At 52.6% G+C, this 12,879-nt stretch overlaps 1 protein-coding gene across 1 annotated transcript in view; it reads left to right on the plus strand.

Moving 5' to 3' along the window:
* The window catches only part of TRIM67 (tripartite motif containing 67), a gene marked incomplete at its 5' end in the record, with an annotated part of 43,399 nt that overhangs the window by 20,732 nt on the left and 9,788 nt on the right, over positions 1 to 12,879 (plus strand). Inside the window, 4 exons of the mRNA XM_008052938.2 lie at positions 5,759 to 5,854; positions 7,133 to 7,255; positions 8,718 to 8,828; positions 9,909 to 10,068. Of these exons, the coding sequence (XP_008051129.1) occupies positions 5,759 to 5,854; positions 7,133 to 7,255; positions 8,718 to 8,828; positions 9,909 to 10,068 (490 nt within the window). The remainder of the gene's footprint in view (positions 1 to 5,758; positions 5,855 to 7,132; positions 7,256 to 8,717; positions 8,829 to 9,908; positions 10,069 to 12,879) is intronic.

Raw genomic sequence — 12,879 nt, forward strand, 5'->3', positions numbered from 1 at the left:
GGAAGGATCGCTGGAGGCCAGCAGGTCGAGGCTGCGGTGGCCGGGAGCGGCCACTGCACTCCATTCAGGATGACAGAGTGAGACTCCAACTCAAAAAAAAAAAAGAACTTCACTTCCCTAACATCAGGAAGGGCACCTGATCTCAAACCAGGCGAAGTGGGGACCAAAGGGAGGCCCAGACTTCACCTGTACGAAGACCACTTACATACCTAATCCTGAATTGTACCCCACATCTTTAAAATTAAAAAAAAAAAAAAAAACCCTCACTCCTCCTCCTTTCTGACTCTGGCCCAAATGCAGGGAGCCAGTGGCTGGAACTGGTCATCTGAGCTGCTTTGCCTCAGGGACCCCTCAACTCGGGACCACAGGCAGAGGGAGGCTGTCTAGATGAGCCCCTCATTCCTGGCTCTTCTGCCAAAGACCCCTTCTGCTTCTGGGGGTGCCGCTCAGCCTGTGACCCCCAGCCTAACACGTAGGGGCCTGCCACCCAGCACTGCTCCCCTCACGGCCATGGCTGAGCGGATTCCTCTCGAAGTGGACTTCTGCCAGGGCCCGCCCTCCACTGTGCCCCTTAGCATCCATCGTTCATGGCGTGGAGCATAGTCTACACCCCCTGGATCCTGAGGACTGACTGGGAGGTGGGGAGCCAGTGGGGTTGTGGAATCCAGGAGGTCTGGCAGCAACGCCTTCATGGGCTGGGGTCTTCCCAGGTTCCCTTCCCAGGACCCCTTTGGACCTGTCTCTCCCTGCCCCCAGGGCCTTCACCTCCCCCCTCTTGTCCCTCTGAGTCGTCTCCAAGGACCCTGTGGGGCACCACCTTGCTTTCCAGTCTCCAGGCCTGTGGCGGCACAGGCTCTGTGCAAGGACGATCAGGGCTCACCACCGTGTCTCTGAGCCTCTGTTGAGGCTGACCACTCACGCGGCTATATTTATTTTTGTCTCCGGGCTCTTGACGCCCGGGCTGGCTGTTAGAAAACTAGAAAGCGAAGCTGCTCTGCACCACCGGGGCTTTGGCCATGGCAGGTTGCTCAGGAAAGGGAGTGAGCAGGGTGGGCAGGGTGGACAAACTCTGTGGTCTGCAGCAGAGATGGGGAGTCGGGGCCAGCGGAAGTTTTGTCTGTGGTGACTAGATTTGGGCCAGATCGGTGGCAGCCGTTAACCTAGAAACAGTTAACAGCCAGAAAAGTCAGGAAACACGTGTCAGTCCCGAGTGAGGCCGGACTGCCAGTGCCCAGGACATATGGGGCTCTGTGCCCTAGAAACGGTGGGTATGGAGTGACCACATGGCCGTTTTGATTGCGCCCAGTGTGAAAGAGGATGGAGACTTGAGTAGCTCAGGGAGTAGTCACACAAAAGCCTAGAGCAAAAGCAATTCGTCGACATAAAGACCCATGGAGGTGTTCCATGTGTGGGGCCCTGTCCTGCCCACTCTGTGGCACTCCCCAGAGAGCGAGAGACCTCCTGGCAGCCAGGCCCTTCTGAGAATTTGAAGGACATACTCCGTGTGGGAAGGGGATAAAAGCTCCAGGGGGAGGAGACCTTGGGGAAGGGTCTTCGTGCGTGGGTGGGAGGTTGATAAGCAGCAACGGGCAAAGCAGGAAGGCTGGAGGACTAGGGTTAGGGTTGAGGCAGGGAGGTGGAAGGAAGGGTGTCCTGACCAAGCCAGTTCGACTGCAGGTTAGAAACTGCACAGACAGGCAGAAGGGAAGACTGGAGAGGGCAGCGGTGGTGGCGAGCCTGGGTACTGAGTGCGGGGCTGGACCTCGGCCCCGCAGGAGGCAGAGGACGTTGTTGGGTGGGAAAACGCAGTGCTCTTCATCAGATCAGGGGGCGTTCCTTCACCGACATGCCTGGGCAACAACGCTGGCCCCAAGACCCACGCCCTACAATCTGGTCTCCTGGGGCGGCCAGTTCTAAAGAGCCTTGCCAGTCCTCGCTGAGCACTGGCGCTCAGTCATAGTGCCAAGGGGAAAGGCTTTGCAGGGGATCAGTGTTCCCCTCAACATCAGCAGGTGGTATTAACTGCATTCAAGTAGCCAGACATTGCATTAACACGGGTCTTATTCCCCCATGCCCCTTACACCAAGGGGCAGGAGTTTGCCCCAGTTTCTAGCCCTTTTACATTCCAGTAAGAACGGTCTTTGATTAGCAGTATGATCTTGGACAAGTCCACAGGAAGCCTTTAGGTGAAAAGGAGGAAAAGCAGCTGCAAACATCGACGAGTGTCCACTGTGCATCAGGCATGCCGTGAGGTCTTTGCACATCATGGCACTTCATGGCAGCAGAGTCCTTACAGTTTACACGTTTTTCTAGACTTGCAGCTTCCTCATGTGCAAAATGAGAAGGGGGACCGTGTCATTTCTAGGGTCTTTGGTCCCTCACAGTTTGTGCTCCTGTTGGGTAGTTCTCCTGCTAGGAGACGGGATTCAGGTTTAAAAGGAGTCAACTTGGGGGCTTCTCCACAGAGGCCAAGGCAAACGGGTTATCTAAGAGGCTGTATCAACTGAAAGTACAGGTGGGTCCCAGTGGGTGGTTTAGATACATTCATGGAGGATAGGCCCAGATTGGACCGTGAAAGAAGAGTTAGGGAATCCCTGAGTCCTCTTACTCGGCCCATAGTGAGAACCATAAGATAGGGTTGATGATGATGATGATCCTTCCCACCTTGGGAGGTAGTGGTGACTATAGAACAAAGAAGTGAAGTTTCTTCCTAAGACACACAGCCAGCAAGTGACAGAGCCAGGATCTGAGCCCACAAGTGACAGGGCCGGGATTTGAGCTGTACAAGCTGAGTCCTCACCGTGAATGCACCATCCTGCACTGTGACACCACCCGGAACATGAGCACACAGCTATGAAGGAATAGAGCACAAGCTTCCGCCATGTCCAGGAGCTGCCCTGAGGGCTGCTGAGGAAGAGGTCCTGCTGGGCCCGTCAGGCCACTGGTATGACCCAGGGAGGAAAGAGTTGTTTTTAAACTATCTAAACTCAGAGACTCTATAGGAACGTAATTCTAACCCCAAAGGAACAGGAAGATATAAACTGCAGCTTTTAAACTTAATATCCTTTCAAACATAAACACATTTTTACCTTCTGCTTGGATATTTCCTTTATTTCTTTCTTTCTTTCTATTTTTTTTTTTTTTTTTTTTTGAGTTGGAGTCTCACTCCATCGCCCAGACTGGAGTGCAGTGGCCGCTCCCGGCCACCGCAGCCTTGACCTGCTGGGCTCCAACGATCCTTCCGCCTCAGCCTTCCAGGTAGCTGGAACTACAGGCACACGCTACCACGCCCAGCTAATTTTTTTTTGATTTATTGTAGAGATGAGGTCAGGCGGGTCTCGAACCCATGGGCTCAGGCAATCTACTCACCTCAGCCTCCCAAAGGCGTGGGATTACAGGCTGAGCCACCGAGCCCGGCTTTTCCTTTATTACTAAGCGTTTGATGTCCACAGGGACAAACTGATCCATTTCATTCCTCAGATAGCAAGGTCTTGACCAGAAAGGGACAATTTTCAATGTCTTTGGCTAACATTCCAAAAAATCCCAGTGGAAAGGAAAAGAAAAAAGAAGCATGTATCTCAAAAAGCTGAAGCCAAATGCAATGTGCTGAAAATCCTTCATATTGCCAATAAAGAAGTCTGTTATTCCTTTCGCTGGACTTGGTAGCACACACCTGTAATCCCAGCTACTCTGGAGGCTAAGGTAGAAGGATCGATCACTTGAGCCCAGGAGTTCAAGACTGTAGTGAGCTGTGATCACACCACTGCACTCCAGCCTGGGTGGCAGGGTAAGACCCCGTCTATTAAAACAAACAAACAAAAAAGTTGTTCCTTCACTCTTTTTCCTCTAGAATAATTAGGTTGAGTTTTCACAATGCTGTTCCCTGGGGCAAGGAGAGCCGGTTTGAGGTCGTGTATGCAAAGAGGACCTGGGCTGAAGAAAAGGACAAGTGTGTGCTGTGGGGAATCCCTCCATGGTAGCCGACACTCACACGGCCCATCTGCCCATTTGGGTTCTTCTGCGGCCAGCAGACTGGGACACAGGGGCCCTTATGGGGCTGAGAACAATGTTGGCCCAGGGCAACTTTCACTTGAGTCACTCCAGGCGACCTCTCCAGGTAGGCGTAGAGCAGCAGCAGAGGGAACAATCAGGAGGCAAGTATGGTGGGCCTAGAAACAGTGTCCACTGAGCTGTGAGATTATTCCCCTCTGAGCGGGTCATTGGCCTGAGTTCACAGGTAGCCTTCAAAATCACTCTGTTCTTGGGCTCCTTGGTCTTCTTGCCAAGCAGGAAGCAGGTCAGCTGCAGGCCGTGGGGAGGACTGGGCTGCTAGGAGGCTGGCACTGGCTGGGGCAGAGCCATGCTGGCCCCTGGTGCTGGGCAGAGGGTATGTGACCTTCACTCACTCAGCCTCCCAGGCAGAAACAAGCATGCTAGGCCCCTTCAGGAAGGTGCTAGCAGTGGTGATGATCTGCCAGGATCTGTCCCACTCTTTGCATGTGCCTCTTGTCAAGCAATCATTTTGCTTTTTATTCAACTGGGAGAGCATTTTTTTGAGCTCCTACTTTGAGCAGCACTGGCTCAAAATGCAGAAACGAGAGGCCAGGTCTCTCCATTGAGAACTGTCTCGATAAGTGGGAGGCACTGTGGACTGAATGTCTGTGTGCCCTCAAAATTTGTGACTAAGCACAGTGGCTCACACCTGTAATCCCAGCACTTTTGGAGACCTAGGCGGGAGGATTACTTGAGGCTAGGAGTTTGAGACCAGTCTGGGCAACATAGTAAGATCTCATCTCCACAAAAAAAAAAAAAAAAAAAATCACAAAAATTCCGCTGGTGTGGTGGCACACGCTCATGGTCCCAGCTACTCAGGAGGCTGAGGCGAAAGGATCACCTGAGCCCAGGAGATCGAGGCTGCAGTGAGCTGTGATTGTGCCACTGCGCTCCAACCTGGGTGACAGAGTGAGACCCTGACTCAATTTTTTAAAAAATCATATGTTAAAGCCTTCATCTCAGTGTGCTGATATTAGGAGGTGGGGCCTTTTGGAGGTAATTCGATTTAGATGAGGTCATGAGGGTAGAGCCCCCAGGGAAATTAATGGCCCTGATGGAAAGAGGAAGAGACATCAGAGCTTCTTTTCTGTGCGCATACACACCAAAGAAAAGGCCATGTGTCTTGGTCCATTTATGTTGCTACAAAGGAGTACCTGAGGCTCGGTCATTTATTTTATTTAAAAAAAGGTTCATTTGGCCTGTGTGCCAAAATAACGTGGCTGGGACCGTGTTCCCGTGTGACCTCCCAAGCCCACAGACTCCTCCTGTCCGTCCCCCCAGGGTGAGCATCCCAGGCCAGAAGGTGACTGTGCAGGGGTGGGGTGGACGGAGCTCGGCCTGGGCTTTGGGATACCCATACATGAGCGTCTGCTGGTGAGCGGGGTGAGAGAGGGGCCTGGGCTGGGCCAAGCGCTGCGTGAAATTCCTTGCCTGGGCTCCCTGTTGGCTTCACCCAGATAGCTGAGCGCTCCTTGCCTTCTGCCGCTTTCAGACGGAAGGGTGTGGGCCAATCAACACTCATGGGCCACCGCTGGCAAAACGAGCAAACGTTAGAAGGACCGTGGGCCAGCAGTGGCCTCTTCGAGTAGCCTGTGCGTGGGATCGGTTCTTTCCCCTCTTACGAACTAGACACTGCTGTGATGACGTAGAAACTGGGTGCCTCTCACGCCTCACTTCTCTTTCCAACACGTAATATCTTTTTCAGGCACAGCTATCTCAGGCCTTAAATGGAGTTTCAGATAAGGCAAAAGAAGCAAAGGAGTTTCTGGTTCAGCTCAAGAACATACTGCAGCAGATCCAGGTGAGCAGAGCTCTGGCGCTGGGGGCGCAGCGCAGACAGTTTGCGACTTGTGCATAGCATCAAGAGGAAAGAAAAGGTCTTGTGCTGAGCGCTGGTCAGCGATGAGCATTAGAAGGTTCATGTGTCCCACTGTATCAGTGTGGATGCTGAAGGTACCCCCCACTCAATCTGTTGGCACGCATGTGACACCTGGTATGGGAAAGAAAGAAATCTTACACGAGCCAGTTAGAGCAGGAAAGGGCTGATGCCGCACTCCGTGTGGCCATGCAGTCTTATGCAATCCCTGTGCGGTGCATCTGTGCCCAAAGTGCCCATGGAATCAATGCAATATAAATGTACTATTCACCAGATAGCCACGGGACATTCTGGGTCATGATGTTTCTGATGTTTACAGTAGTTCACAGACACAGGATGTATTCGTTTGCAAGGACTGCATAACAAAATACCAGAGATAGATGACTTCATCAACAGAAGTTTATTTTTTCATAGTTCTGGATTTCATAGTTCTGAAGCCCGGAAGTTGAAGATCAAGACATTGGCAGAGTTGGTTTCCTCCGAGGCCTCTCTTGTAGATGGTTGTCTTCTCTCTGTGTCTGCCTTAACTTAATCATTTCTTTAAAGGCCCTATCTCCAAATATGGTCACGTTCAGAGGTACTGGGGATGGGGTAGGATTTCAATATATGGTTTTTAGGAGATACAATTCATGAGGTCAGAATCCACACTGATCTTTGAGACTCAGAAGGATTCTTTCTTAAGACTGAGAAAGATAGACCCTGCATCAAGAGTGTTATTTTTTTTGTCTTAATTTTTTTCTGATGATAAAAAGCGCAGGAGTATATTACAGAAATTTTGGAAAATAGAGAAAATAGCAAAACTAAGAAAAAGGTCACTAGTATCTCACCATCTGAGGTGACCACTCTCACCTCTTTGACATAGGTCATTCCTGTGCTTTAGACATAGACACATACCTGCGCGTGCACACACACAGTACATATATACACAGCCTGTATCCTGCCTTTTTCCTTCTCAATGCTTCTCTCATGCACATTTCCCATGGCATGAAACATGCTCTCTGAACAAGGTTTGAATGACGACAGAATATTCCGCCCTATAGGCGTGCTGAGACTCTTAGCACCCTTCCTCAATTCTTGTTTATATTGTTTCCAATTTCACAACGTTGTGAGTAACCCTGGGGCAAGCTTCCCTGAGGCGGTTCTTTGTCCATAGTGCTCACCAGATCTCAGCATCTCCTCCCTAAGGCCCTCTGCTTCCCCCAGGAAAATGGACTGGACTACGAGGCATGCTTGGTTGCCCAGTGCGACGCCCTTGTGGATGCTTTGACTCGGCAGAAAGCCAAGCTGCTCACCAAGGTGACCAAAGAGAGGGAGCACAAGCTGAAGGTAGGTGCCTGGGTGACCGATACATCTAGTCTCTGTTCTCCCCTCCATTCCCGGTGTGGGGTGAACCACACAGTAGGCATGCAGTAGACGCCGGGTAAACATGGGTTAGGAGAATGAATGGAACAAGGAGGCAAGGAAGGGGTGGACCAGTTGTTTCGGTTGTGCTCATGTGACTTGACAGAGGCCAGTCAATACGCCCTGTATCTCGCTGGTCTCCAGTCAGAATCCCACCCTCTGCTTCCTTCTCTAAGTTGCTGTTTCTGTCTGAGGGACTCTTGTTCTCACTGTGCAGAGCAGAAGTGACCAATGACAGTGACTGGTTCTGGCTCTGGTCAGGCCCCCAGCTTGGTCCCCTTCCTCAGGTTCTCTCTGATGTCGAATGCACTCGGCCATGATACAGGCAGCCAGTTTCCTCTGAGGAAGGCGAGGCCCTCCCTTCCCGCGACATGGGGTTCCTGGCTCAGGCAGGTGCCATGAGCTCTCGGAACTGATGAAGGGCTGCCGTGGTCTGCGGAGATCCGTCTCTGCAAGAAGCATTTCCTAACTGCATCAGAAAATACCACTTTGAAGGAAAGAAGGAATGGGTGCTGGAGGCAGCCCATGGTTTGTAAGTGAAGGGGCTAAGTCTGTCGAGTTACGCGTGACCACCTCTGGTGGAAAGCCAGTCAACAAGTTGATCGTGGCCGGGCTCGGTGGCTCAGCCTGTCATCCCACATCTTTGGGAGGCTGAGGTGAGTGGATGGCCTGAGTCCGCGGGTTCGAGACCCGCCTGGGCAACTTGGCGAGACCTCATCTCTACCATAAATCCAAAAATCAGCTGGGCGTGGTAGTGCATGCCTGTAATTCCAGCTACTTGGAAGGCTGAGGCGGAAGGATCGCCGGAGCCCGGCAGGCCGAGGCTGCGGTGGCCGGGAGTATGCCACTGCACTCCAGTCTGGGCCACAGAGTGAGACTCCAACGTGGAAAAAAAGAAACAGAAGTTGGCCACTGGCCTTGTGGAGCGTTTCAGATTAGGCCCTTTCTCTGCATTACTGTCAGTTTAAAAAGCTTGCTGTGTTGAGCCGGACACAGCGGCTAATGCCTGTCGTCCCAGCAACTGGGGAGACTGAGACAGGACGATCACTCAAGCCCGGAGTTGGAGGCTGCAGAGAGCTATGGTAGCAAGACTCTGTCAGTAAAGAGAGAGAGAGAGAGAAGGGAGGAGGGAGGGAGGGAGGGGATAGAGAGAGAGAGAGAAAGGAGAAAAGAAAGGAATATTGGCCGTATGGTGAGTGAGTCCTCTCAGTCCTCAGCAAAGCGGACACGTGGGGCTCGGGAACAGAGCTAACAGAGGAGAGGGTGTGAGGCAGTCGAGACCAGCGCCATCTCTTCCCGGGCGGTCTGCTCTCGTTCTTCGGCTCTCCGTGGCCTGCCAGCGGCTGCTCTCGCGAGACGGTTACTTACAGGACTCTTTCCGCCGCAGATGGTTTGGGACCAGATCAATCACTGTACGCTGAAGCTGCGCCAGTCCACTGGGCTGATGGAGTACTGCCTGGAGGTGATCAAGGAGAACGACCCTTCTGGATTCCTACAGGTGAGCCCCCTGGAGGATGCCGGGTGCCATTTCTCCAACTCCTCTGCCACCCTCCAGTTGAGTCTAAGTTTTGGGCGAGATCCTTCTCTGGCTTGGAGTTAAGCAGGACTCTCCTTTGCTCGGTGATCCCAGAAGACCGAGGCTCCCACCTTGGCTTTGGCTCTCACAAGCCGTGACCCTAATTTTGCATCATTTGCGTGAAGAGATGAAATGGCATAATCTCTGGGGTCAAAGCACCATGCTGCAACGTTTTCCCCACAAATGGGGAAGGCCAGTCTTTGCCAAATGATCTAGACAGAGTGAACTGGGAGAGGCAAAGCCCATGACCTCCGCGACTTCTGTGAGCAGAGTCCTGCAGGCCCGGCCGGTGGCCGCTGCTCACAGAAACAGTGCCGCCCCTCAGTGCCATCTCGTCAGCACTCGGGCTGACTCAGGCGCATGAGTGTCTCTCGGGAACATAGTGGTGATTCAGGCTCTGTCTGTGGAGACAGTGATGAGTCTCTTTGATTATTCCCCAAGCAGGGTAACACGAGATCATGGCTGTGCAGGGACATGTGCACATAATCTGACAAGCAGTACTTTCTAGCACAGGAGATCAGGGCTGTGCATGAGATGCAGTCAGGGCTTGGAGTAGAAGCTACTGAACCACTCAGAGGAAACACACCAGGAAAAGCAGGCTTCAACACCCTAGGTGTGGGATATGACTTCTACAGACACCAGGACAAACTGCCAGTGTGTTGTACTGTAGCCAGCAAAACAGAAATAGTGAAGGATGCTTTTGTACATTTTTTAAAGCATCATGTATTATTTCACCATAGGGCTTGGCCCGATTCCTTTAAATAGCAAGTGTTTCTTTTCAGTTTCCCACGATTGCACTTAACATGTGATTGATAACAACGCTCTGCCTTTTTATAAAGCCAGTGTTGTGCGGGCAGGGTCATTTAACTTCTGCCATGGAGGAGAGTACTCACCTTCTTGTCCCTGGACCCCATAGAGACAGAGTCCCTACCCTGTCCGCACCCCCGGTGCACACTCTTTCCTTTGTAAAGCGAAGCCTTAAACTCTTTGCTCCCTTTAAAGATCTCAGATGCTCTGATCAAGCGTGTCCAGGTGTCTCAGGAGCAGTGGGTCAAGGGTGCGCTGGAGCCGAAAGTGTCTGCAGAGTTTGACCTGACCTTGGACAGCGAGCCGCTGCTGCAGGCCATCCACCAGCTGGACTTCATTCAGATGAAATGTAGGGGTGAGCCGCGGTCGGCCCGATTCAGTCAGTGCCTCTTTCGGAAGAGGCCTGCTGTCTGAGGGGCAGCGTGGTGCCATGCAGAGACCTGTGATACACACACAGAGTGGCAAAGTGGGAACCCCAGAGTGGCAGACCTAGGTTCAAGTCCCAGCTCAGCCCCTAGACGCTGTGTGACTCAGTGGGAAGCATTCGGGCCCAGCCTGAGCCCTCCCCTTTGTAAAATGAGGGTCACCGGTTCATCCAGAAACACTTATGGAGTGTCGACCACGTGCCAGGCTCCATTTCAGGTGCTCAGGTTATAGGGGTGTATTTTTTTTTTTTTTTTTAGTCGGAGTCTCACTCTGTTGCCCAGACTGGAGCGCAGTGGACGCTCCCGGCCACCGCAGCCTCGACCCGCTGGGCTCCGGCGATCCTTCCGCCTCAGCCTTCCGAGGAGCCGGAATTACAGGCGCGCACTACCACGCCCGGCTCATTTTTTGATTTATTGTAGAGATGAGGTCTCGCTGCCCAGGCGGGTCTTGAACCCGCGGGCTCAGGCCATCCACTCACCTCAGCCTCCCAAAGGCACGGGATGACAGGCTGAGCCACCGAACCCGGCTGATAGGGGTGTATTTTGAGGTGAGGAGGAGGAGGAAGAGGATGGGGGAGAAGCCATCTAGCAGAGAAGTGTGAAGGCAGCAGAGGGATGGCCAATACAAGGGCCCTGAGGCAGGAGTAAGTTTTCTGTGTTTCAAGAAGAGCAAGAAGCTCAGAGGTGAGCGCAGAATGAACCAGGAGAGGATTGTAGGAGGTGGGTTCAGAGAGCCAAGGGGGACTTGGAGCTAAGCAAAGTTTGCATAGCTTGCTCTGTGAGGAAGTCAGCAAGTCACGGCCAGAACCAAGGCCTGCTCTACACGCTGCCTCTCCAGAAATGCTGAGGGCACACACTGGGAGAAAGTAAGGCTAGCTGGTTTTCTGTGGACTGCAGAAGCTGCGAACTCAGGAAGTCCTTACCTGCAGAACTCGGGGTGATGTTTGAACTAAAGACAACACGCGTCTTTGCAGACTCCCACACGCCCTCCCACAGCTTGCACCGCGGGTGAGGGTTGGAAAGACCACCTACCCCGGACGTCAGTGAGACCCAGGAGGAGCCTGGCAGAGTCGGGGAGCCATGACAGAAGGAACGGTTGCCCCGGAAAAAGGGAGTGGAGAGGAAGACGGCAGGGGTCACTCCAGATGCTTCTCCTGACTAAACGGTTCAGAGAGGGTTCAGAAAGGAAGCCGGGAGGAGAACGGCAGAGCCCAGGGGATGAAGAGGACACGCAAAGCCTTGTTCACTGAGATCTGGGAGTCAGACTGCATCTGTAACTCACCCCGCTGAACCGAAGGTTAAAAGCTGGAAGAATGCCCTAATTCTTGGAATTGAATTACGTAGTTTTTATGAAACCAGTGTTGCGATTTTCCCTTTGAAAATGAAAGGTCAGCCAGGCATGGTGGCTCACACCTGTAATCCCAGTACTTTGGGAGGTAGAAGCAAGAGGATTGCCTGAGCCCACGGGTTTGAGACCAGCCTGGGCAATTTAGCGAGACCTCATCTCTACAGTAAATCAAAGAAACCAGCTGAGCGTGGTGTCGCCTGCCTGTAACTCCAGCTACTTGTAAGGATGAAGGAGAAGGATCTCCTGAGCCCAGCAGGTCGAGGCTGCGGTGGCTGTGAGCGTGCCACTGCACTCCAGCCTGGGCGACAGAGTGGGACTTTACTCAAAAAAATAATAAAAATAAAAATAAAAGGTCAGAGTGGACTATATTTCTAAAATTTCTTGAGCCAGAATTGAGCTAGAAAATTTTTTAAATTCTCCCCCTCTCACCTTAGTAGAACTTATCATACAACTGATTTGATCCTTAATTCTCTGGGTGGACTGTCCAGTACTGTAGGATAACTTTCCTTGCCGGTCCCAGTGACTCACACTGATTATTCCAGCACTTTGGGAGTCTGAGGCAGGAGGATGGCTTGAGCCCAAGAATTTGAGACTAGCCTGGGCAACAGCGTGAAACCTCATCTCTACAAATAGTAAAAAAAAAAAATTAGTCAGGCATGGTGGCATGCGCCCGTAGTCCCAGCCACTCGGGAGACTGAGATGGAAGGATCACTTGAGTCCAGGAGGTCGAGGCTGCAGTGAGTCGGGATTGTGCCACTGCACTCCAGTCTGGGCAAAAGAGTGAGATCCTGCCTCAAAAAAATAAAAATAGGCCGGGCTCGGTGGCTCAGCCTGTCATCCCAGCACTTTGGGAGGCCGAGGTGAGTGGATGACCTGAGCCCGCGGGGTCGAGATCCACCCAGGCAACTTGGCGAGACCTCATCTCTACAATAAATCAAAACATGAGCCAGGCGTGGTAGCGCGCGCCTGTAATTCCGGCTACTCGGAAGGCTGAGGTGGAAGGATCGCCGGAGCCCAGCAGGTCGAGGCTGCCACTGCACTCCAGTCTGGGCGACAGTGAGACTCCGACTCAAAAAATAAGTAAATAAAAGTAAAAAAAGGAAATGCTTCCTGCCAAGGGTATAACGGTGCCCCCCTGCCGACCCACCTCCAAGTGTAACTGCCAAGTGTAAGCTCTCGCTGCGATCCCGGCCCACAGAGAGCATCCCTCTCGGCTGGTGCTGTGCCTGGGCAGCATGGGCACTTGGACGCTGCTGGAATTCTCCTCGTGCTCCTCGCGGGCCTAGGAGTCCAAACCCGTGGGGAGTGAGACATGGGAGAGAGGCTGGGGGCCTGGACAGAACATCCTCTAGGGTTGGGAAGTGCCCCCTCACCTGTGCCTCCAGGAGGCTGG

Source organism: Carlito syrichta, unplaced genomic scaffold (genome assembly GCF_000164805.1).
Source record: "Carlito syrichta isolate Samal-C Ts95f unplaced genomic scaffold, Tarsius_syrichta-2.0.1 Scaffold287693, whole genome shotgun sequence".
In the NCBI taxonomy this organism is placed as follows: domain Eukaryota; kingdom Metazoa; phylum Chordata; class Mammalia; order Primates; family Tarsiidae; genus Carlito; species Carlito syrichta.